The sequence below is a fragment of the Pipra filicauda genome, unplaced genomic scaffold (assembly GCF_003945595.2).
Source record: "Pipra filicauda isolate LSUMZ 115617 unplaced genomic scaffold, ASM394559v2 scaffold143_size2779998_pilon, whole genome shotgun sequence".
NCBI lineage: Eukaryota > Metazoa > Chordata > Aves > Passeriformes > Pipridae > Pipra > Pipra filicauda.
Genome location: NW_024103918.1, coordinates 1166343 through 1192919, shown reverse-complemented (window position 1 = coordinate 1192919; position 26577 = coordinate 1166343). Strand labels below are relative to the sequence as shown.

The window sequence follows — 26577 nt, the reverse complement described above, 5'->3', positions numbered from 1 at the left end:
CAACCCTGAATTTCTTTCATCCATTGACATTTGCATCCTTCTTTTTTGGCATTTTCACAGAGTCTTCAAAGATTATTTTTTTCAATAGTTGATTAGAATAGATCACTAAATTTGCTGTTATCACCATGATAAAAAGGTATGAAAATGAAGTTCACTGTGGGTACAGAAAGGTTACAGTTATTTTGCAGATTTAAGTTAAATTCGTGAGCGTGAATTATGTCTGAAGAAGCTCTATATTTTTTAAAACATCAGGACAGAGGAAGAAAATGCGGTTCAGATAAACTTGTCTCTTCCCAGACAGTCCTGATATAGATGTTGGAAGTCAGGAAAAAACACTGAACAATCTGTTCAACATCTCTAATATGCCTCCTTATTGCTGTAGCAAATAAAATGGAATCCCTATAGATGAACTCAAATATGCTCAAGACTTTTTTTAAAAAGAATTTATTCATAAAAAGTATAAATAAAATCAAAAATCTTCTGGTGTTATTAATGAGTTATGACTAATTTCTTTAATCTTTTTCTGGCATTTAGAAATGGCACACAAGCAAATTAAGAAATAATTCAAATAAAACTCTGTCTGAATTGTTTTTGTAACCTACACAATACACAGTCCTTCCACACAAAAGGCATGTTGTTATTCTTATTTGCAATTGGGTTAATGGAGCTGTTCCTGACTTCTGTGCAGGTTCTCCTGATCAGGAGAACCAGCCGTACTATTTACGGGAAGAGGAGAGGAGATTGGTTGCCCAGACCACTAAATACTACCAGCTTGCCTAGAGATCACTCTCATTAGCTCCTCTTCTCTCTCCAATGCAACTCCAGTTTGCCTGAAAAGGGCTCTTTATCCCAACATCTGAGTACTGTCCAGTGTAACCAACCAAATTGCCCATGGCTTCGCTCCTTCGCAGTGGTTTTTCAAGAACCCCATGGATGGCTTTTGTATGGGATGGCCTTGGGCAGTGTTCTACGAAGGAGCAGAGAAGCCACCTAAAACAGAGGTAAAAACACTCACTCAAAACACAGACAGCTTCAGGTCAGTCTTTAGGAATCACTAATGAGAATATTTTTTCCAAGGGAATTTTTTCAGCGGACGTCAAGCGTGTTTTTCCACATCACTCATAGTTCATTAGGTTCTAGTTTAAACAGTCTCAGTCCTCCAAGGGGTCGTGTGCCATGACTGCCCAGTCTCTGGCTGCAAGTGTCTGCTAAATTGCTCAAGTGAACTGCTTACAAACACCCTACAGGCAGGATTTCATTCCAAACCGGTAAGTGAAAATTATGATTAATTATATATTCCCAGAAGTTATGATCAGTTTATGAATGATTCATGAAAGGGAAAAAAAAAAAGAAGACTAAATGCACTATGAATATAATTTGCAAGTAACAATTTAAGCAACTTCATCTCCAAAAGTGAAGTCCTTCTAGCCTCATATTTACCTAATGATAGTTTGCAGTGCAAGTGCTGTGTTGTGAATATTCTGTTTCCACACATCAACACATCAAAATGTAGGTTTGCACTGTCCAAAGCTCTCCAAATGCAGAGGGCAAACTTTTTGAACAAACAACTGTGTGCAAACAGAGATCAGAAGGGTGCAAGCATCACAGTGCTGAGTGATAAAGCCCAGCTCCTGCTGCAGATGGACCCACTGGATGTAACTAGGAGCCAAGATAGAAGAGCAGCTGGGCAAGAATGCTGTCCTGGAGCCAAGGGTGAAAGACATGGAGGCATGCCTGCTTTGGGCCTGAACCTGCCATGCTTTCTCCCTGGGGGAGTGTAATTTACACCCTAGTTATACATTTCCCCTTACAACTTCTCACCAAAGCTGGCATCCAGTGTCAACTGCCTTCAGAAATAGGGTGTGAAACACCAGAGATGCTGTTCATGTATTATTTATTATTGTAATTCCTGTCTATTGGAAGGCTCATCTGAATGCATTTCCTGGATTTCAATAGATGTCCTGGGTTTGGTTTGGGGTTTTTTTGTGGGGGTTTTGAGTTTTTTCACTCCATTTTTGAACCGGCTTGATAAGGAATGTGTGTGACTGCCCAAGGATGCTCCATGAATTCCTGGGGTCAACAATGGCAGGAGGCTACTGGCTCTGCACTGCACATTTTCTCTAATTTCTTCCCTGTTTGCTCCTCAGTGACAAATGTCTGGGACCAGCACTAACACTTTAACCAGTGCAACTGTGAACAGTTACATCCCAGAGGGTCAGTAGAGGCATGATGGCCGAGATGGTTTATGGATGTATAAACAGAGCAAGTTTTGCAGGAAAAGGCAGAATCCTTCATGAAAACTAAGTAGCAAAACTGGAAAGTCCAGGTAAACTTCAGAGGAAAAAAGCCCCTCTCTAGGCCTGACATGCAGGGACCAAACATGAAGTGAAGCACAAGATGGGGATTGTTGTTCAAAGGTAAACTAAATCACATAATTCAGTTAAAAGTGTGGAATCACACTGACTAAGAAATCTAAGTAACTTCATATACCCACCCTCTACTTGACTTTACATTTGCTGCAGCTATGTAAGATATGCAGGGGTAATTGTACCTCTCAGAAGAAGACAAAAAAAAAGAAGTTCTGCTTGCTGATCTGTTGAAAATCTATTACCTCAGGTGGGAACCAGGGGCAAGTGGCTAGCTGAGCCATTGGTGTCTGTGTAACTGATAAGGCGATCACCAATTCCCCAGAAAAAATAGCTCTAAATCCAAATCCCTTGGCAGCCCCTCTCCAGCCCTGCTCATGCCACAGCTCTCATCTTTCTCTAATATAATCCCAGGGTGAGCTTTCTGTAAGGCCCCCACTCACATTCCCTGTGTCCACTGTAAGGGCACCCACCCCCTCTTCTCAGTTTGTATAGTACTGAGATTTCTTACCATGAGCTCTGACATTCCTTTAGGTGTACATGACAAGAGTCAGCCACTGCAAAAAGGACAAGAAAAGGTACATTTAGATAGTGGTTACACTGAGTCTTCAGAGGTGTCTTGGTGCCTTCAGGCTCTGACCCAACTACTATGGTCCTTTTGTCCTGCACAGGACAGTTAAGGAGTTTTGGAATTGCCTTTTCCCCTTATTACAATTCAGACCCAGAAACACTTTCCATATGTTGCTTTCCATGATAAATTATTGCAGCAGCTGCAGCAGGAGCAATTGCTTGGAAAGGACGGCACCTGCCTGATTGCAAGTGGAAAGGATAGCAACCTCTGGGAATTTGCTTATCCTACAGACTACCCTAAAAAACAGGTTCAGGTCTTCTGCTTGCAAACTGTGCTCTGCCCCTGGTGCAAAACAGATTTAATGAACTGTGAGCCACTGCACTAACCACAGAGTGTAAACAGGAGCTGGCAAGATTGTAAAAGGTTTTTTTAAAAAATCTTTTTAAACACTAAGTTGTCAAATAACAGTCCCCAGACTGATAAAATGCAGCACTCAGGCATATCACTATGGAGCACAGCAGGATTTTTGCTTCAGACTAACTGATAAAAAGCTTGATGTATCCCCATTCAGCTTGCTATCCTTCAGGCTGTGCTTTTAAGACAAACAGCAGCAGCAAACATTTGTCTGCTATTTCTTTCTTAAAACCAAGATGTTTTGCAATTCAGGATTAACAGATGGGGCAGTAAGAAATGAGGGCATGGATTTTATTATTTTTTTTGTCACTTCCTCAAAGTCACTTTGAGCAATGTTTCCAGCAATGACAGGCTGGCATCAGTAAAGGAAGCCTCTGGGCTTTGGCCATGGATGGCCCCCCTGAGCTGTGCTTGCCCTCGCGAGGCTTTGTGACTGGGGCCAGGGAACCCCAGGGAAATATCTCCACATTTTATGCACCTCCTGCCAGGCAAAACATTCACCACTGTTGGTGTCAGAGGCAAAAGCCCTCTGGAGGGGAGGGGAAAGGAGGGGAGGAGGGGAGGAGGGGAGAGGGAGAGGGAGCATTCTTACCTCCATTGCCGTCATCGACATTTGTGATCCGCCCTCTGCTAAGTTTTGAAATGCATCTAAGGGCAGTACAAAGAAAATCTTATTTCATGAGGAGGAAGCAGGAATGCAAAGCAGACATAAGGCAGTGGCAGCTGAGGAGCAGAGCTGCAATCCCTGTTCTGGGATGCTCTGCCTGGCTCAGGTGCCTACCCACACTGTCCTGCCTGGCCAAATCTCATTTCTGTGCTTGGTACCCCCTCTGCCTTGGCCCTGGGGTCACAGCCTGGGAAGGTATCCCAATTTCAGGGCTGGAATTTGGAAGAAGTGTAGGGACAGGGAGTGCTCAATGTGGCTGCTTTCATCTCCTCTCATAATTTGTTTCGATTGTTTTCCTGCCTGAAGACTGACAGTAGAATGGTGAACTAATGAAACACATCTTCCCACAGGGAAACTTTCTGTTGGTCCTTTTCCATCCTCCCTGGCAGTGAGTGATCACAGTGTGCCCTAAAGAAAGTGATTCTCTTGAAGTCATTAGTATGCCTTGCAAGCTTTTTCCAGGGAATATAAATGCAGATGCTGCTGTTATTCAGCTAGAGTTTGAAATTAACATTGCTGAAAGTTTTTTGACTGAACACTTTGCCATCAGAAAATTTAAATCCATTTGAATATTGATATTCTATGTGCACATTTATATTGCAATTTGTCTAGGAGAAACCTTCAAACCCAAGTGTTTGGATAAACTCAAACCACACCACTTTGAGGTTTTTTTATTTATTTTGAAATTACTTTTCTCCTAGAAGTGTGCTGTTATAAACAGTAATAAAAAGTTGAAACAAATTTAAGTCTGTCTATCCTTGAATGACATGTTTCTCCAGGAGCCTGTTTACCAGCCTGAATGAAAAAGGCTTGTAATATCATGCATGTTTTGGAGCCTGCCCAAAGTACAAGGCTGCTGGGAGAGGGTAGGAACAGGGTACAAAGGCTCATTGCTTCTCTGCCCCTTAGGAAGCAACCAGAGCTATTCATATGGTCCAGAGTGAAGAGGAAAGCTAACACGGTGAAGCACATCCAGCCTACACTGCTCTGAAGAAAGGCATAGAACAAGGAAATCCCCATATTGCACTCCATCCCTTGACAAGGTTGTATTTGCAGGGCTAGGCTTGCACCCAGCAATCTTTTTAGGAAAAATGGCAGCGCTGAAATTACCTCCTCTGGGCAGAGGTAAGTGCCTCTTTACTGCTTCATTAACTCCAGTTAAATAGAATTTGCAAAGGAGCTGCTGCTTTTGGTTTGGGTCTCATCTCTGGCTATCTTGAAAGGATGAGTAATGATTTAATGGGACAGATTTTGTCTTCCCTGCTGCATTCACATCATCATAAAGGTTTACTGCCTTTTATTCCCACTTGGCACCCTTATCCTCTCCTGTAACTGACTTATTCACAATGATTTGAAAAGTCTGAGAAATGTATTCCATGTTAAACCCTCTGTAAAATGATAACTGAAAGAGTTGAGAGCATTTTAAGATTCTCATTACAAATAGCAATGAAACTTTTAGAGGCTCCTTTCCACGTGGATGTAGATGTTTTGTCTTTATATTCGCACTTACAATGTAAGAGGATCCTTTTTAGATGAAAAAAAATACCATGGTACTAATTTAGGCATAAGAACTTTCATCTACTGCAAGTGACATGTATAATAACAAAAAAATGGGTGTTTACAAGCTATCTTCTTCTTCTTCTTTTTTTTTTTTAATGAAAGCATTAAAATCAGGACATGCTCTGACTTTCTGAGCTGCTTCTGCTGTACTCCCTTGAAATGGGATTTTAGGCAGTGTCATCCGAGCGGATCTGCTGACCACTATTGGCCCATTAAACATCAGTGGCAAAAACACATGGGACAAAATTAACACTCATTTCCATGCACTGTTGAAACCCTGCTCATTTCAAAGATGAGATAAATTGCTGTAATGATGTTCTAGCACCAGGGTCACAATTGCTCGCTTTGTTTAACTACCAGTATTTCCAGTCAAAACACTTATTATTAGAGTAGCAAAAATTATGCTTTCGTAAAACAGAATTGCATTCACATTTAGGCAAAGGCTTATTTATTCCTCCTTGCAACTGCCAGACAATAGCTGGATGCAACACAGAGCACGGGTTCGTTATCCACCGAGAAAGATCTCAGACCTTCTCCTTACCAGAAAACTGAGAGAACTTCACTGAAGTTGGTGGGAAAAATATATCTCTCTAGTTTAAAAAAGAAAAAAAAAACCCTCCCTAGCTGTGATTCAGACTTCTCTGTGTTTTAACAGAAAGAGAAAACTGCCTTCCACTTGAGATGAGGCACTTCACTCCTGTTCACTGAGCATCACTGAAGGCAATGTCCTCTCAGTGGTACCAGCAATGCTTCACACCACCCTGGAGGAAGCTCTGCTGTGGACCATGATGCTCAAGCTTCTGTGGAAGAGCACCAGCACAGGACACATCTTGTTTTTGGAAAACAAGTCTTAGTGCATAGGGGCTTTAAGGACAAGCCTGCAGGGGCCAGGCTAAATTCTTGCAGCAGAAAAAGACTGACAGCTGAAGAAGCTTTGGATATACATTGTCATTGCTCCTCAGCAGGGAAAAGCACAGGGCATCTGAGTGTCACTGCAGCCCACAGGCACTCGATGAGCTCTGATGGGAGACTGGGGGCCCACCTTCCTTCTGGCCTCTGTCAGTGAGGGCATATCACTGGATTCCCAGCTGCTGCTTTCTCTCAACGCTAAACTGCTCTCTACCCGCTGGTTGCTCCTGTGGGCAGGAGACAAATCTGGCTTTTGACAAACTGGCTGCCCCAAGGGATTCCTGGACCATGCCTGGACTTTGGGCAAGTCTGTTACTTCCAAACTATGCTGTTAGACATGTATTATCATGTGGAGTGTCGTGTCCCTTCCCTCCTGCTGCTGCCCTCCATCTGGCTTTGCAAACTCCCCTGCTGCCACGTCCCCTGCCCGTGCCCAGGCCCCGGTGCTGAGACTCACAGGTCATGGTTTCGAGGCGCAGCATGCAGCACACAAAGTCAGAGAAGCCAATTCTCCCCGCGGCATCGCCGTAGCGCAAGACCAGCAGACGCAGGAGCTGGTCGTTAGTGGCCAGGCCTGTGGAGGGAAGAGGAATGACAGCACTGGAAAGACACTGCAAGATGATGGATGGGCTCTGATGGCCTTGTGCACCCTGCAAAGAAGCTGGGGCTCTCCCTCAGCCCCCCACCCTGTCATGCCAGCTCTCTGCACCCCTGGACAGCAGCCTGTCTTTCCACAGTTTTGTGCCTAAGAGTCACAGTAGGGTAATGGAAAATCAAAGTTGTCTTACTCACTTACTCAGATCGTGGCTTAAGTCAGCAAGCAGGAAACACTGAGCTAACTAATCTAGTATTATCTTGCTTTGCCTTTTTATCTTTTATTTTCTGTAAGAAAGGGTGGTTTTCTTTGGCTCATAGCTGTTAAAGTCTGAGTGAAGCATTTACAATAGCACTGGTACTTTCTGCTAAACAGGGAGATGCCGCATGCTCGTGCTATTATGCAGTACAGCATGCCTGGGATTCTTAATTTTTACATTTTCTCTTCTATTAGAAAATGGCAAAGAGTGCATTTCTTTTTTATTAGCTGATTATTCAGTATTTGTGTCACAGTCTGTTTGGATGGAAATTGGTATTCAATTGAATGAACAAAAATTGCCTTTTAGAATGATTCTTTTATTAGTTAAATAAAGCTACCCTAAATGTGCTGGCTATATAAGAGGAATGATTTAAATATATTTTGCACTAAAAGCTGATTTGCGAAACAAAAGGGAAATTTTCTGCAGAGAGCTGGACTGATAGCTTTGGTTTAATGCCTTCTCTGAGACTTCAGAAAAGTCTCATTTGCTCACTCCCAGTTTTAGTGGCTCAGCTGGATGAGAAGTAACTTTCCTGGCTTTTCAACCAGCTCTAAACTTTTCAGTTTTAAATGAACTCATCATGGAGCTAAATTAGTTGAACAAGCAGAAATAAAAGAAGTAGCTTCTCTACACCTGTGTAGGGAGAGATAGAGCTGATGGAGGTGGTTTAGTACCACCACCAGCAAACTCTAGTTGCCTAGGTGGAGGTCTCCAGCAGGAAGCAGATACACAAAGCTGAATATTTAAAGAATCTAAATACATTTGGGATTAAGATACATTTCAAATTAAGGTAAACCTGATTTTAGATTATTTTCTCAGGAGAAAAAGTTAGTAATTAAAAATAAAACTATTTAATGAAATGTCTTTTTTTATTCTGGTTTTTAACCATTGCCAAGAACCACTGAGGCAGTAAGCAATGAATTCTATCTATTTTTAACCTTTTGAAGAGAGTGGGAATTCAATCAAGCTCTCTCTGGAGAGAAGATTCCAGCAAACATTGTAGTGCTGCTTATGAGATGCTATAATCACGTCTTACACTAGTAAAACACCAACAATTTGTCCTGGTCAGTCTGGGATATAATTGCTCTGAAATCTGGACACCTGGCAACGTCTCTCAATTAACCTCATCAACAAGTCCTCTCTGTTCCCAAGACAGATATGTGCAGTTCCTTATTTAAAAGGCTGCTCCCCGCTCTGCTTTTAGCCAAACTTTAAAATACAGATTTAGTTTCCCTATTTTTAAAAGTTATTTTGATGCATTTACTGTTGTCAGTGAGGAGTGTGTAAATACACCAGGCCAGTGCCCCTGCATTTCAGGGCAGCAATGCTGTTATTACAGCTGGCCTGCTTTACTCTGCCCCATCCTTATCATGCTTGGAAGCATTAGCAAAACAGTGAAAATTACACACACACTTCAGTGTTTTGCTGGGAAAAGCACCAAACACTTCAGGGAACAGCTGGCAAAGAACTGTATTTAGATACATTAGCACTATTCCCAGAGGCAGCACCAAGCTCCCAAACACCTTCTGGGGTCAGCTGCTCCTTCCTGCTTAAAAGCCAGGACTGGGATCATCCTTTTGCCAAGCCAGATTCAAATGTAGCTGTCTGGCTCAGAAGACAGCAATAATGAGCTTATAATTTTCTTCTTCTTCCCCACTCAAAACTGCCAAACGTATTGAATTTGCCATTTAATAGTGTCTTTTTATCTCTTCAAATAGCTGCACTGCTTTGGCTGACAGGACTTCTCAATGTACAGTTTTCCTCCCAGTTTTACACTTTAGCATCTTTCTTACAGAATGGACCTGGCAGCTTCTCCTTTGACATTTGGCAAGTCAGTGTTGCACTCCTCAGGCACATGCTAATACTCTGCCCACCTCTCAGCCACAAATAATTTACATATAATATTCCCCGAGCTGATGTGTTCCACGGATAGCAATTCTGCACCAGCTTCCTCCTGGGGACAACATCCCTCCGAGCTCAAAGTGGCCAAATGGGAACTTCTCTAATAAGAGGATTGCTGTGTCAGAGATGCATTTCATACACAAAGTCACCAGAGGGACGACCCAGCTAAACTGCTTCACTCATGTAACAGCATCCCCTGCACTCACTGCAAGTTTCAGCACTCAGTAGCCAACAGAGGTCAGTGCAAACTAAATAAATGCCTGTCACTGTGATTTTCCTTCTAGACTTAGTCACTGCCATGGAGAGAAACTGCAGGAATTGGGGCAAGTGCAAGCATCCACTGTTCCTTGCTCCTTTCCTCTACTGGATATTTCACCCATGACCTAGAGAGACTATAGATAACCTAGTCTGGCCAATGCTGCACTTCTCTGCATCTCTGCTGGCTCCCCAACACAGAGCTCTGGGCAGAGTTGTGATCTAATTGGCACCTCTGTGAAATCCAAACCACTTTCTCCCTGAATCTCTTTTTTCTTTCCTCTTTCTTTTTCATCCTTTCCTTCACTGGCACAGGGACGAGAAAGGGAGCTGTTCAACACCTATGGGTGTACCTGCTGTATGTATCGCACCCTTCAGTTCAGCAGCATCAAGAAATCCAGAATGGTTTCTGTCTTCCTTCCTGAAGATACCCTAAAAAACAGTGTAAAGGCAGAATTCAAGCCCTTAACACCATTACCCAAATTTACTACCACACCTAATTATGTATGCTTTTCTTCCCTCATAAATAGGCTGCAAGGAAGTTTAACAGATGAGATGGAGTGGCTATGACAAGGGAGACCCCTTTCCAGAAGTCTCTGACAGAATGTTACTTTGTAAGAAACCCCACAGTTTTGTGCGGGTGGAAGCCTTTTTCCTCACTCTCCCTGTCTTATGTGTGCAAGCAAGCAATGGGGATACTCAACTTCACTGACAAAAAGGCATTGTCCATAACATGTGAAATAAGCCAGGAGTCCTTGAGTCCCGGAACGGTGTGGGGTCATCTTTTCTAACGCACGACAAGCCACGCTTGATGTGCTGCCAGTGGGAAGAGCGCTGTTGCTAGATGGGGAACTGGCACCCCATGTCCAAAGAGGCTCAGATTATCTCAAGAGGGATGAAACAAATTAGAGCCCAACTCAGGCTTCAGGAAACCTTCCTGTCCTGCACCAAGACTGAAAGAGAAGGACCTGACACAGAGAAGCTGCCATGCATGTCCCGACTGGGAATTTAGGTGGGACCCTAAATACCATGCTACTGTTTTCACTGCTTCCAGACCTAATGCTTATCCCGGAGCAGAGACATTTTTCCCAGACAGGCTTTCATTGGATCCTACACATTTTTACTATGAACTGCAGCACTGAGGAAGTGACATTTTTCAGGTGACTCTGTTCAAGAACTCGTTTCAGCTTAGAAAGCTTTTTTTAAAAAAATACCAGTGGTGGCACAGACACAGAGATTTCCATCAAATTCTGAGCCTAATTGGGCTTCCTATCTTTATCCAGATTTCCCTCAATATTCTCTGTGCTAGAAAAGCCTCGACTGCTCATTTGGAGCACTTTACACACACCACTGCTTCCTGAGCTCTCAACCTTTGCGTGAGAGGATGGAACTCTGACCCACTAAGCAAGCAACCTTTGTAATGCTCCCCCCTGCAGTGCTTTGATATCACAGAGCATCTGCTCCCTGCTGATGAAAAGCCCTAGGGTACAGTATCCACGGAGAAGAGAGAGCAGCCCCCGCATACCATGTACTTAGTGAGACTTCGCCAGAGGCTCCCGAACTCCTGCAGTGTGAGTCGTCCGTTCGAGTTGAGCTGTGCATTTAGTTAAGAATCGAGCAGTTAATGAGAGCTAAACCTGGCTGTCTTTGTTCCCGAGGATGCTGCCTTCACATAAAGACATAAGATGCAGCCTCCTCGGTCTGTTGAGAAAGCCAAAAGCTTTTCTGCTCTCAATTACGCTTAAAGTTAAATTCACTGTCTTTGACACATCGTACAGCTGCTCATATCTGTGCTCACAAACAACAAAAGGTTTCTATTTATATAGTGCCTTTAACCACAAAGCAACCTGCAGTGACATTTAGTCAAGGAGCACGGATGCCCCTGTGAATGAACATGGTCCTGTGGTCTTGCCTCTGTGCATGAGGCTTCACATTATCAGCTCTGGCTGGATCCTCCTGGAGGAACAGGCACTGATGGAGTAAGAGGTGAGGAGACAATCCTGATGCCTTCTGTCAGAAGGCAGAAACAGCCTTTGAGCCATAGGAGCCCAGGAATGTCAGCAGACATCCTGCAGGCATGCACGAAGGACCGTGTCAGTGGAACTGCGCCCCTCCATACTCCATCCAGGAGTCCTTGGCAGACATGAAGCACCCCACCTAATGCAGCTGGAATGGTGAAAACTCCCTGAAAGCAAAACTCATCACCAGTGAAATATAAGGAGGCAAGTGCCACTGCCATGAAACCTGAGAGAAAAAAGCTGATCCTGACTTAGCAGGCCAGGATAAGTCACACTGTAGATGGGTTGTATGCAGCCCAGACTATGAAAAGTCCATCCTGAATTAAAGCAGAGCAGTGGCTTTGTCAGCTCCTTGCATGTGCCATGCATTCACAGAGCCCACTTATCCCAGGATGGGCTTTGGAAAGGGAGAAAAGTCTCTTTTGCTGGCTAGGCACAGAAAGCATGAAAGAGAGAGGGACTTCTGGTCATTTTTATTCATTTTGTGGCAGTTGTAAAGGTCTGAAAATGTTTCAAAGTTATTTCAAGGCATGGAGGAAAAGAGACAGTGAGCAAGCAAGGGGGAGAAAACACACAGGGAAGAATGTATGTTTTCATCACGGAGCCCTCTTGTTCTACAGCAGCCAGAAATGTATTTCTTGTGTTGTCTTGTTAACAGCAGAAAGACTCTGTGATCCATCTAAATAGGAAAGATACACTGGAAAGGCTGAATGGCCTGCCAGGCAAGTGCCTGTGATTCAGTGGTGACAGTGCTTCTGCCCCTGACACCAGCTTTGCTGGCAGTGCTGGCAGCCTGCTCAAGTGCCACCACAGGCCAGCGTGGTGCAGCTGGGATGGGAGAGCTAAGCTGTGCCTAAGATCTGTGCTGACTCTTGTCTCAGGCTCTGCCTGAGGGCAAAGCTTAGCCAAGCCCCAGGCCCTGCAGAAGGGAAAATGAGAGCCAAGAGTTGGCTTTAGAAGACCCTCACCTTTCACCAGACACACCAGAGCCAGGGCATGCACAGCAAAGTCCTGCATAGACTCTGGGACAGTTATTTATTGAGGATTGTGGCTAATTGCACACTTGCAGGTTCTCACATGGGGATGCTCAGCTCACCCATAACTCAAGGCAAGGATAGGCAGCACTGGGGAATTTTATTGCTTCTGCTGAAAGGATACATCCATCAGAGCTAAAATGCCTCTGCATGAATCGAAGCTGAATTTTCCTCCCAGGCTGGTCATTTCATCTGCAAGGATTGACAAAACAGAAGGAATTAGAGAGAACAAGGGGTGTGACTGGCATCAGGACACCGTTCAGTGGGAAGGAGGACACCAGTCTGAAGGCTCACATAGCTAAAAAGCCCCACATCTGGCTCAGATTCTCAAACAGTAGCAAGGGCTCTGTGCCAAGCTGAGCTCTACTGAGGGACTCTGACATGTCTCAGACATCTCTACTGCTCCCTTCCCCAAGGACAGTTGCTCTGCTCAGGTTCACAGTCTCTGCCCACCTACCTGCCCTGATGGAAACTCTTCCCTCTTGAAATAAGGGAAAGGGAAATGTCTGTGAAAGGCCACTTATGCTGCGCTAACAAGTCCTAAGAGCGCTTTGAGCCTTGTGCATGGCTGAGCTGGTTCAAGCCCTCGGGCTGTGCCCATCTCGTATTTGATCCAACAGTGCAATAAGCCACAATGAGGATTTTTTGAGGACTATCAGGACACCACTAAATCCTCTGTCTAATTTACACTAGTCTCAGGATAAGGAAGCACCAAAGACATCAGCAGGGTTGTAAAAGCTTTACCTTGCAGGATCACTTCATTAAGCAGTTGTTGCAGCTGCGAGGCATCAACAGCTGAGCCCTAATGCAGAATAAAATGCAAAGAGAGGTCTGTGAGCATAAAGCTGTCTCCTGTGTCACTTTTGCCCAAAACTCCTTTTCTCATGCTCTGTGGCAACCAAGAAGAACCTCTGCTTATATATCAGAGGAGCATCAGCACCCCCCTCAGGAGCATAATAAAGCCCTCCACAGTGCTGGGCAAATCTTCATCCTCCCCTACAGGAGTCTGCAGGGCAGTTACAGGCACTGCCTTCACCATGGGGTATTTTCAGCAGTGATGGGACCACCTACTGACTTCACCAGCCCCTAGCTAGGGACTTGTCAATGGGTAGGCACAGCAGGCAGCTGGGTGAGTGGACTGGGAGCACAGGCACTGCTGCCTGCTTCCCTCAGAGCTGCCCATCAGTAAACCTGGCTGCCTCCCTCCTGAGACACCCCTGGGGCACCCAGTGCGGCAGGTCATGTTCATTTTCACCTTCATGCACTGATATAACTATTAACAGCAAGAGGTCCATTGTGCAGAGACTTTTAACAGTGATTTTTTTCCTCTTGAGTAAGTCAAGGAGTTCTTTATAGCAGTTTATTAAACCATTAAAAGCTTCTCCTGTGAACACAGAGCTTGGCTCTGAAGCAGGAATCAATTACTCAAACGCTGACTGATGTCTGGTTTCCAAGTGCTGAGAAGGCAAATGGAAAATGATGCTGATGAGAGGGGGGGAATACCCAAGACTTTCTAATTGCTTTCAGCAAATAAACAAACCAGAGCCAAAAAAAAAGTACACATGCAAGCCCATCACCAGAGCAACTACAAATCTCTGATATTCGACTGATATATGGCACTAGCCAATCTATCCCAGCTGAATGTCCCATTTTTCTGTGGGTTTTGGCAAGTCAATCAATACTGTTTTCAGGGTGTCCACTTGAGGATCAAGCTACATTTAAAAAAACAAATTTAGATGGATTTGTATCAACATCATAGTTCAGTTTTTCTTTTTGAAAGTCCACATGTCTTTATTTATTTATTTATTTATTCAGCAAGAAGTTTTAGATAGGATACCTGCTTAGCGTATCTTAGGAAAAGAGCCTTATATGAGCTGTCCTGGTTCTGTGTCGGTACATCCTGCATCAAAGACAAAGTACAGACATAAATAATTCAGTTACAAAACAACTGGAGGCAAAAGTCTGCCAATCCAAACAGCACTTAAGAGGAACAGGGAATGTACAGTACAGGCTGAGTTTTAACATCCCAAAAGTGAAGTGGGCTAGGAGTGAGGAACAGCTACTGCAATGAAGGAAGAAGGCATAGTTTGGGTGTTAGCATTTAGTACAACTAGAAAGGAGCAGCTCAAGGCCTAAGGAAGATGATAGATCACATCCAGGGTGGAATTTAACAAGCCAATACATGAATAAAGAGATAAAAAGCCTGATCCTTACTGATGGCCCCTAGTTGGTATCACTGGCTCAGGGCATGTGAAGATTCATGTGAACAAAGAAAACAGAACAGGAGTTGACTTTTCCTTTCTCTTGTACCTTCTCAGTCCCAAGGCAGGCTTGACTTTACCTGAACAATTGCAATTCAATGGTTAAGTGATTTTTTTCAACTTTCCATTGAGAAGATCCACCAAGCACTAAGGGGAACTTGACATTATATAAAGTTTTCCAAAAAAATCTAAGCCCAAGGCCTAATGCCTTCAGCTCTGTGCAAGATAATTCACACCAGTGAAGCCCAAACACCTGAACAAGAGTAGAAAGTGTGGGTACCATAATTCATCAAAGTCTAAACATTGGTTAAGGACAACAGCCAAGTAAACTGACAGCTTGTCAGTGGAAAGAGATAACAAGCCACCATTTACACTGTTCCTCTAATGGGTTTTAATTTCATGTTGGAAAATGAGTCACAAGCAAAAGACTGTTTTCTGTTCTCCTGAAGCAGCTTCACACCTGTGGCTTCAAAGACCTGCACTGTGTTTGCACTGGTTTGCAGCAGGGTTTTGCTGGTGACAGAGTAGCATGGACTGGACCAGCTCTGGCAACGTGTGCACAGTTCAGAGCAAGGAAGTCAAGCAACAGATCATAGCTGGGCTAGACAGGCTGAAATGTGGGTTGAACTAGAGATGCAGCCAGTTTTGAAGTGTAACTTGCCCTACGTCTGTGAAGATATCCTGAAGAAAATCAGAAGAAATCTGCTTTGGACTTTACCTCTATGGATTTCTGTGCTTTATAGGGTACAAGCACCTAAATTAAGCCATTCCCATGAGGAAGGCATGTATAATGCCACTCTCAGGAATTAGTCAAAGTTTCCCCCTCTCTACTCTGTAGATATACATTTTACAGACATTGTGAAAATTTAGTATCTTTCAACTGCTCTCTCTGCTATATTTAGTTGGTCAAAGTGTTAAAGATGGTGAGGTGAAAAGGACAGACAAAGGGACAGTATAAGATTTGTTTCATTAAAAATCAGGCTCTGAATAAGACATGAAGAGGAAGGGCTTTGTTGTCACTTCCATCTCTCCAGAGAGGTACCCTGCTCTCCCAGCAAGGTCGCAGGATGCCAGAGTCGAACTTTGGAACAGGTAATGGCTGGTAAAGGTAGAAAAGAGCAGATGAAGAGGAGGCAGTAGAGGTGACTACTGAACAGTCAGGTCTCTGGGAACCACCACCAGTATCTACATCTTCACAGGCTCTTACCATCGGCAACACTGGGCTGGTCAGGGAGTTTGAGTTCCTAGAAAAGAGTTACAAGAGTCAAACTGGGAGAAAACAGGCCTTTTCAGAGCACTGATTTGCAGACCTGGCAGAAGGCAGGCATCAAGAGTAGGCCTTGCCCAGCCCACGGCCCCACAAGATGCTCAGCACCCACACCGCCCAGCCTGTCCCAGTTCAGTCAAGCCTGTTGCACCAGTCCTGGGTCTCTCTGTGCAAACAGTCACAAACAGATCCAAGTCTCCAGCTGCTCTGTGGCTACTGTCGTCCCCAAGCTAGCTCTGTTGGCATGAGCAGCAGACAAAGGGTAACTTGTTTTACTCCAAGCATGCCAGGACTAAATTCACTACACAGAAGACAGGGCTGCTCTGCCTTGAGCCACGTAAATTTTTCACCTGCTTTCTCTTTGCCTAGCTTAACAGTCAGGAATAAAAATAGCATCTGGGCTATTAAAAGGCAACACCTTCTAAATGTCTGCAGACTGCCTGAAATTGAGCCAGGGTCACCCTTCCTTCTGAGACACACTTAGTAGCAACATTCAATACATGAATTTTGCTTTGGTAGAGAAATTAGACAAGCCAGATACTATTTTTATAACATCAGTGCTATTATATAGGTGAGTGCTGCAGATACCCATGGGAAGGGCATCTCCATGCTTGGCCTAGCTCAGAAAGTTCTATGATAGTCAGAGACTCTCCTGAAAAGTGCTTCTTTCAGGGCTGAGCCATCTCGTGCATGACTCATCGTGCTGAAGGCAGTCCAGCCCACAGCACAGACTTCTTATGTTTGTTTTCCATAACTAAGGAGTTGCCTTAGTTGGTTCTGGGCTATTTTTGTCAGGGGCCAAAGCCTAGAAAGCAATCTCATTATTAAAATACAGGCCAATGAGGCAAGAGCTGAAATCATTTCCACTATAAAACTTGCTGAAGGGAAGCCACTGCACATCTGATGCTTGGAGGTCATTTGGTAAAGGCTGAATACTGGGGTTTGCTTATGTAAAGTAAATCACACCCAGATATTCATGTGATAATGTGAATATGTGTATGTGGTAATAGCTGCCTTTGCATGAACTAAGATAGCATTTTTCCAACAAATTTATCTTCAAGGCCCGTCTCATACCTACAGGGAGCCCTGCCAGCCTGTCTATGAAGTGGCTGAATGAAAGAATCAAGGCCTTTCACTGCTCTTTGCTTCTCTAGGTCCCACTCTGAGCAGAATGGGACATGATCCATCTGGCATCCAGCCGGCAGAACATAAGAAACTGCATAACAGCTGCCAAGAATTAAGAAAAACAAGATGCCAGTCCTCCTTTCAGTAAAGAGAATTTTCTCCACAATCGGGGTGGAGGACATATCTCACAATTATTGCTCCCTTGTGTACCAAAGCTGAGACCCCTGTGGCTGCAGATGAGCTACTGCCCTGCTCTGCAGTGGCCATCCTTGTGCATCTGACTGTACGTTGGATCCCCCTCAGCGCTGTGTGCTTAACACTCTTCTGTGCCTTCCCAACACGCTTCAAGGATACATTAAAAGCAAATTGCCACATTAATTATCTTGACATTAAATAGTTAATTCCTGGCACACTGCAAGTCTGGGGCCTTTAAGGAGTGTAGATTATCTTACTCTTTGTAGTCTTGATTCTTTATGAAAATTCGCAAGAGAAATTCAAATTCTTGATTCTCTGCTGTAGCAGGATAAACGGCATAGGTTCCTGGGCTCAAGATAAAGTAGTTGGTCACATCTCGAATCGGAGAAAAAACTTGTTTCAGAACTTTGGAGTTCTCCTGAAAGAAAAATATAGCTGGCTATTTTCCCTCCATATCAGGAACCAAAGTAAATCAGCAAGCACACTCACAGCAGCCTTGTGTTCCCACAGCTCTCTAAATACTCACTGCATCTAACATGCCTTAACCTCCCCAACGGCCTGAAAAGCCCATCACCTGGATGGACTGTTTTCAAGGACGCATCAAAATTGCACAAGCATGAAGGAACTGAAAGAAACAGAAGGCAAAAGGAATGTAAGTGGATTTGAAGAGAACTTCAATTAACATTAAGGAGACTGGAGTTCATGAAGGAATCAAGGATGAATACTCTTACTATAACTTCCCGAGATCTTTTGTGACTCAGAGGGGTCAGAGAGCCCTCTAAGCATGTCACCCAGATGACAATGCTTCAAGAATTACAATCCAAACCAGTAAGTGTCACAAGAAAACTGAGCATCCTGAGCATTCTGATCTTTCATCTGTTATTCCACTATTTTTGCTGAGATGAAACAAATGTAATGCAACAGCTATTACTATGATGACATGTAAAGATAGCATAATAAAAAACCCTTCCTAAACATATTCCCCAAAATATATCAGCGTGTATAAATTCCATTTAGAATGGTTATACAGCGTGGCAGAGTTATTTATGAGCCATGCCTTTGGGAGACAATAACATAAAACTGCTATTTTGAAAGGGAAAAAAAAAAAGGATGACTACTGTTACAGACGGCTGGGAGGTACACAGACTGCCAAGTATTATGGGTCAGATCTTGAGCAGATAGAAATGGGCAGAGCTGCAAAGAAATAAATGGTGTAATCCTTTTTTTTTTTCACTTTTGAGTCTCATTCCACATTCCTTCTGGTAAAAAGCAGAAGCAGATTAATATCTCAATGGAATCAAAACTGGTGTGAGATAAGAATCAGTCTCTATACATTTCTCAGCTCCATCACACAACATTAAACTTCCCTCACAGACATGTATTAGTGTCCCACGTCTATATTTAATCAAAGGCTTCCTAGAGCTATCAGATATGTCCATGCTGGTTTGCATCCTTGCCTGCACTGCATTCCCCTCTCATCCTGCTAAGCGATAATACTCTTTTTACTTCACGGCAACCATTTAATGCATCTCAAAAGGTACCGAACAATGAACAGTGCTGCTAATGAATAATGGCAGTGAAAGCGGGTCAGGGAGGAAGAATGAAGCCACATGAATCTTGCCAATTGCACTCTCTTTGTGCAAAGAAAACCCCTTGTAAACTTTTACTCAAAGATGCCACCTCTGATTGCCCTCAGTCACTGAGGAAAAAAAACACGGGAGTGGCACTTACACCCACCCAGTTTTAGCTCCTGGACTTGGCTTTTGCTGCTACCAGGGCAGGACACTGGGCTGGCTGTGAGGAGATGTAGACCAGCTCTCATGTCAAAATATTTAGTCTGAGTCCACGAGGGAATATTTTCTGTATAATCTCTGTGCAAATTTGTACCAATACCATTATATTACTAAAAGCTATGGTGTGACAGCAGCATAACTATTCCCTTTCCCTCACTGACCAGGTGCTCCACAGTAATGGTGGTGCCTCTAGTAACAGTCTGTTCTGGCCTTGCCCTTCAGCTCTATGTAGGAAGTCACTTAGGCTCAGAAGCCCAAACTGAGCCTGAGGTGAGCTATGAGCTGACAACCCAGAGAGGCCACGTCATCCAGACTTGACAAACTCATTGAGTTTCATCCATCCATGGGAACATACCGAGAGACAGAAAACATACCTGAGCATCAACTGGAGGGGAATAAATTTAAATATAAAGCAAGAATAGGGAATATATGCCCCTTAATCTGCTTCCTGATTAAACAACCTCTTTTTGAGGGACCCAAGACCTATGGCATCACCTTCGAGTGAAGGTCATTTCTGTTAAGCTGGGTAACTAATCAACATGGACATGCATCATGCAAGAGCATATGCGCCTGGTGAGTGTAAGGAGTGAATTCCTCACTTACCAGGAGCTACAGCTCTTGCTGAGTGGCACAGCTAGCCCCACGGAGTCCTGCAGGCTTGATATCTGCACAGGGCAGAGAATGTCCTCGCAGAGGGACAGTGAATTCCACTTGCTGGAGGGGTGCTCTTTTTATGACATCTTTTATTTCTCAGACCCTGTTTTTTATGAGCTACAAAGCCATGCCTTTTCTTTATGAGGAGCAGTTAGACTTACAGAATCAGTTATTCAAAGTCTGGGACTAGGGCAAACCTCTCCAATGATGAGGAGAATGTGAAGCTGGGGTCACAGCAATCTCTGTTTCTTTTTATTCTCTGGGTTAAGACCAATCCCCTCCCACCCTCTTCAGAGAACAAAAACACCTTGGAAAAGGCTAGCATTCATCTACATTAGCAATTGTGCTTTCAGTAGGCCTGGTAATGCTCTGACAACAACTGCCCTTGAAAAGGCACCTCCTTGGACAGTAACCAAGAAAGAAAACCAGAGAAACTGTAGGGGAGGTCCCAGATATCTGAGTGGGTTATCTCCGCACTGGACTCAAGCAAAGGCTTCCATGTATTTTGTAAATTATTTTTTTTTACATGTCATTTCAGTGATAGAAAAGAGGGAGATGAGTAACAGAAACCCACTTGGGAGAACAAAGACCATTTGCTTCTCTACTATACCTGGAATATTGCTCGAGGGTTGTAGTTAGTGCTGGCTGGCATGCACTGTGCCAGGCCAGCAAGGCATGTCACCAGTATTGTTGGTGGGTACAGAGGATACTGTCTGGCACATCCTGTAGCCTGGGGACTCTCTGAGTTTCCTAGGGCTATTTTGGGATGCTACAAAAGTAAAAGTTTAACCTTTGTTCCCTAAGACATGAATAAAGGAAGCGAAGCCTGCCTAACTCTACTTTTCCTGTGAAGTTTTACAATAGAAGGCATTCAGAAATTCACACAACATACTGACTGCGCTCTTTTTACAGACCAAAAGGCAATTCAGTCTTTCACTTCCACATACAGGTATAATAAACCACACAGAGAACAACAGTGCCTACATGATATCTGACGGTGCTTACCATGGTGATGAAAAAGCCAATCTTCAGGTTTTTTGCATCCTGCATATGCTCAGCGTGCTTTTGCATGAGTGAAATTACTACATTATAGGTTTTGGGGTCATAATCTGGCACTTTGAAAAAATATTGAGGGTTTGTTGAAACTGCACCTGCTGAGAAAGTGTTAATAGATTAATAGTAGGCACAGAGATGTCCCAGCAGTAGCCTATTGTGTAAGATCTTACTTATATGGAAACAGAGCAATAGGTAGTTACTGCTCCCAGATCCTTTCAATACAACAGAGCACTGTAGTCTACACATTAGCTCTAGAAGCTGAGGCAGCTGGAGTTGAACTAATTGCACATTAATCATTCTAGAAATCTCTGGCAAAGTCAAGAAAGTCATGCAGGTTTCTCAACACTCCTAACATCAGCTTCACCTACATGGCACACTGTCCTGTGGCAGAAAAGCAGTGACTCTTAATCAGATGCCTTGACCCAGTGGTTGAGTTAAAGGAATGCGGCTTGGAGATCATAAGCACATAGAAAAGAACAAAATGGTGCAAGGCTATCCTCTCCTTCCTTTATGTTAGTGTTTGTGGTGGACAGACAGAATGTTGAGCAACAGAGGGAAAAGGCTTCTTTTTGGCCAAGGTTTTGGTTAACAGGAAGCATATCTCATAAAAAAGCAGTGAAATGCCAAAACTGGAGGAAAAAGACTGAGATGGCAGCATCTGTTTAAAGCAGTCTAGACCTTAAGCCAGTCCGAACTTCTAAGATACCTGCTTTGGGTGGCCTTGAAAGCTGCAAATTAGCATGATTATGCTTGGACAGGAACTTTACTAGAGTGCTGGTAGAAAACATAGCTCCAAGGAAACTGCCTCTGCCCACACACTCAGTTCAGGCCCTGCATCTCTTCACTCAGTCGCCATGCCCATGGTGTGCAGCAGCACAGGCATTGCTTTGTTATCCCACCTTGAGACATGGTGAGCTGGCTATGAGGAAGAGCCTGAAGCCTGTAAGCCAAAACCCATTTGCTGCTAAGTCAGGGATCAGCATTGCAGAAAAAAAGAAGCCCCTTCACTGATCACATGCTACCATCTTAGATTAAAAAGACAGAGCCCAAATAGTGATGCAGCTGTAAAATAAATGAGATAAATTAAGAAAAAAAATGTAAAAAAAAAAATTTCTTCTTATGATTGGAGCTTGCAATGCCAGAAGAGTCCTTGCACAGGCAGTAAAACCAATGGATATTATCTGCTCAAAGACCTGTTTACCTTAAAAAATAGAGCTTTGTAGCATAATTTTTTCATTTCGTATCCATTTAATTTAATTTCATTTAATATCCATTAAAATTGCTCTGTAAAATCAACCACATATTTGCCAAACCAGACTTTCTGATGAGGTCCCCAGTAACACCTACTGCACCTGGCTGCAAGAAGATATACAAGCTCATTTTGATTTAAAGAGTCCAGGGTTCCTAAATCACAAGTCTTCCGTTTTAACTCAGCAGCCAGTGCTGTTGCTTTGTTTCTGCCTGTTTAGCTGGTAAGTGCTGTAATGGGAAATGGCAGGCATTAACAACTGGCAATCAATATTTCTGCAGTTTGGTGCTCAGAGTGAATGTTTCACCATAGGCATCAGTGGAGAGGGCTGGGTGACTGCGGTGAGTGTTCGTTACCTGAGGAATAGTAGTTCCTTCTTGTGGCAGGGTCTGGACTCCACAGGTTGATGTGCCTTTCCAGAGACCATGTTGTGCAGTGCTGATCTCCGAAGTCCAGAAACGATGGGGTGTTGTTACATATATATAGCCATGAAAACTGCTCTTGGAAGTGTTCACAGGACATCCTGCAGAGAAGGAGGAAAAGCAGTTTAAGATGGAAAAGCATTGCCAGCAGGTCAAGGGAGGTGATCCTGCCCCTCTACTCAGCCCTGGTGAGGCACATCTGGAGTGCTGTGTCCAGTTCTGGGCTCCTCAGTACGAGAGAGACATGGAACTCCTGGAACGGGTCCAGTGGAGGGCAACAAAGATGATTAAGGGACTGGAGCAACTCCTTTATGGGGAAAGGTTGAGGGAGCTGGGCCTGTTCAGCCTTGAAAAGAGAGAACTGAAAGGGGACCTCATCAATGCCTACAAGTAGCAAAGGTGCCAAGAGGATGGAGCCAGGCTCTGCTCAGTGGCACCAAGCAGTAGGACAAGAGGCAACAGGCAGAAACTGATGCACAGAAAGTTCCCCCTGAATATGAGGGAGAACTTCTTTACTATGCGGGTGGCCGAGCACTGGAACAGATCAACCAGAGAGGGTGTAGCATCTCCCTCACTGAAGATGTTCAAGAACTGTCTGGACACAATTCTGTGCCATGTGCTCTGGGATGACCCTGCTGGGGCAGGGAGGTTGGACCAGATGACTCACTGTGGTCCCTTCCAACCTGACCCGTTCTGTGATGACACTAGTTAGGTGTTCACATTCACCATCCATGTCTCTAGAGAGGGATTACTGAGAACATTGCAGGTGACTGTAGCTGCACTGGTTGATACCTTGCAGAAGAGCTCAGCTCTCAATGCCTTTGGGCTGCCCTAGCTGCCCCTAATGCCTCAGGTAAATCACAGGGCATGTTCAGGAGTCCCTAGCTGGAGCCCTGACATCTCCAGCACATCTCTGCCCCTTGCTTTTTCCCTCCACAGTGTCCTGTCCCACATTCATCTTTTGCTTAAGCCTCAAGTGTCTATTTCAGACCAACTTGCTGTTGCCCTGATTTCCTCAGAGCCTCACAGGGCAAGTGTGCACTTTCTGAATAATAATAGTTTTTCTAAAGGATGGCTCCTACATGGCTAAACTGTATCTGAGAGTAATCAGAGGCAGTGAAAAACCACAAACACCTGCAGAGCAGCCAAGCACACAAGCTCTATGACCTGCTTAGCCACCTGTCCCCTTCAAGCATCTGTCAGTCCATGGTTCAAGCCAGGTACTTTATGGGAAATGGCAGTGTGACAGGTCTCAGGGGGATGGGTTTTTACTTCTGTCACTTTTCATTTTTTTCACCAGCTTGTTACTTAAGATTTGCCAGCTCCACTTTTTCAGGTCTTGTTTCTTCTGAAACTCCGGGTTCAGGACAACCTCCAATTTGCTGTTTGCACATAGCTAACACAGGGTGTCTTGAGCCATCACTAAGAGCAGAGTACTGCCAAAATGACTCTTTTTTTCATAGTGAAGACAAACAGAAAACCTGGTAGACAAAGGATCAGTAGGAAAATACCAGAATTCTCCATCATCCTTATCTCTGAGGAGGGCTTCTCTGTATTTAGGCTCAACATAATCCCACTGAGGAGACCTGCAAAAAGGAACAAATCAACGAGAAGATGTGAGGCACAATTTTTCATCTCTCTGGCCAACCTATGTCTCTAATCAGCCTGTCCAGTCATGAGGGATCAGAGAGGGTGAACAAACAGCACACTGGGAACAGGACTGTGCTTGATACCTTCATAGCCAAGGCCAGCAAACAGAGCTCTGCACCTTTACTGTGCCTGTCTGAGTTGCCCACCCTGGGATGGGGAATCCTGCCTCTGCCCTCTAAGCCCCATGGTGGAGAGGTTAGTGAGGTACCAAGGCATAGCATTCTGAAGCGCTGATATTTCATTCACATGTTGAGAGCACATTAGCCAGTCAAATGTGTTGTTTCCAAGCTGCATGTTTATAATTAAGTGATAATTGTACTTTCTGCAGAGTTTAAGATAACTAAACAGAGCATGAATCAATAATATATTGATTTATGCTGCTTACCTGTGAATGCGCTACTGACGTGTCAATTACAGCTAGGATTGTATTCACTCTTCCAAAAAATGGGAGGATGCTGCCTGAGCAGATAGATATTATCCCAGCCTTAAACATGTCTGCACAACCCACCACCCCATCCAGATGCATCACGCTAGCCTGACTTTTCTCAGCAGGGAAGCTGTGAGTGATCCTAGCAACAAGGAGAGGTGGGATAACCTAAGAGTGACGCAAGAACATCTCTCTAGTCATGAAAACACTGATGCTATTCCAACAGGAAAACTAACATCTATTTATTTACAAAACACTGTTGCAGTCTTCCTCTATATAATTCCTTTCTTTACAAAAGAGATGGTAGATTATACACACAGTTGCAAAGTGGTCTTTGCATCCCCAAAGCTGCATCCGGGATCCTAAAGGTCAGTTCAAGGCATTCTCTGGATCTTTGCCTTTGCAATAACCAAGAACCCTTTTTATCCCTCTGTGTTCAATACTGCCATACTCCATGGATTTGTCTAACCATCCTCTTCCTAGATTTAGACTCAGGGCAGGGGAAGAAAAAGGAGGAAGATGGATGCATGATTGCTGCAGGGGAATTCAATAGAAGCAGCCAGTCAGTACCTAGGGACATGGTCAGAGCTAACCCCAGGAATTAACAACCCTTTCATCCAAGACTTATCTAGAATCATGCACTGGGTAAAATGTACACCCAGACAAGAAGGGATACCTGAGCCTAGTGAGGCTACATTAGTTTCCTCTGGATTAGATTTCCATGGGCAGTTGCTTTGCAGATGGAAATAACACTTATAATTTATTGATTTGGAAATATCTGTTTTGTTAAAATGTGTACAAGGCAGAGGTTCTTTACAATAAGCCTATAAAAGATTGATTCTCTATGACATTAAAGCTTTAAGACCATACTCATCACTCCAGGGCCCCTTCCACTCCCCGTGGCCCCACGGATTCCAAATCCTGATGATATGTTTCCAACCGTTCTTGTAGCGGATCTGTAAAGAGGAAAAAAAAAACAAATTCAATCACAGCTTTTCACAATCATGATATTCAGTGAAGAGATGGGTAATAAAATGGATCTTCCTCTATACCTTAGAGACCTGGTTTAACCTCTGATCTCATTTGACTGAAGCTAAAAAGCAGGGCCTTTCGCTACATTGCAAAGGAATGATGTGTGAGAGAAAACTGCACCCATTTTGCTTTCCTGAAGATAATGAATAGCTGACACAGAGAGAATCAGCAGCATTCCTGCCACACCACATGAATTCAACAGCCTTGGGAAATTCCAGTTCCTAATTCTGCACATCTGATCCTGTGAGTCAGCAGAGGCAGAGACTTTGAGGAACGAGGTCACCAGACTGCCTGGAGTGAAAGCCAACAGTCAGCACTGAGAGATGATAAACAGAATCTGTGGCTCTATATCTACAGTACTGTGGTTTCCAACAGCTGAGGTTTCTGGCGCTTTTCTCCTCTTGCTGCCACTGATTTAAGTCAGAAGCAACTCACTTTTTCCAATAAAGCCAAAATGGTGGAAGTGGAAAAGAGAAACAAACCTTTTGTTTCTGTCTCTCCTTATGCACACAGGCAGTGTTGGAAACAAATGCCATGGCAGACTCCTCCCAGGCAAAGGCCCAGCCTCTAATCATTTCCCCACAGGACAGCCCCCTGGATGCCTTGGCACTTCTATAATGTGGGGCAAAGAGTGTTTCTCCTCTCTGCGCATACCATGAGCAGCAGGAGGCTGGAACAGTCTGCTTCTTCTCCAATAGATTTGGGGATCTTTCTGCCCCTGACCTGGAGAGAGGCCCATGCCCCAGCTGGGGCCTTCTCTGGAGCCGTTTTGTAGCCTCTTTACTACAAGTAAGTGTCCTCCAAGAAGCAGCATGTTATGATGATGGCACCAAGCATGCCATGGCATGAGTGGATATGAACCAAAGCCAAGCTCATACAGGAAACCATCAGAGAGA

General features: G+C 44.1%; 1 protein-coding gene across 1 annotated transcript in view; it reads right to left on the bottom strand.

Moving 5' to 3' along the window:
* Nucleotides 1–489: 489 nt before the first annotated feature.
* CAPN13 (calpain 13) overlaps nt 490–26577 on the bottom strand; it is a 53108-nt gene continuing 27020 nt past the window's right edge. The window contains exons 8-22 of the mRNA XM_027712948.2: nt 25520–25605; nt 24084–24158; nt 22507–22673; nt 20851–20996; nt 17656–17816; nt 16019–16055; nt 14388–14450; nt 13295–13352; nt 12675–12742; nt 11024–11092; nt 9852–9930; nt 6945–7061; nt 3944–3999; nt 2878–2923; nt 490–990 (exon numbers count right to left, since the gene is read on the bottom strand). Of these exons, the coding sequence (XP_027568749.1) occupies nt 2897–2923; nt 3944–3999; nt 6945–7061; nt 9852–9930; nt 11024–11092; nt 12675–12742; nt 13295–13352; nt 14388–14450; nt 16019–16055; nt 17656–17816; nt 20851–20996; nt 22507–22673; nt 24084–24158; nt 25520–25605 (1209 nt within the window). The 3' untranslated portion in view covers nt 490–990; nt 2878–2896. The remainder of the gene's footprint in view (nt 991–2877; nt 2924–3943; nt 4000–6944; nt 7062–9851; nt 9931–11023; nt 11093–12674; nt 12743–13294; nt 13353–14387; nt 14451–16018; nt 16056–17655; nt 17817–20850; nt 20997–22506; nt 22674–24083; nt 24159–25519; nt 25606–26577) is intronic.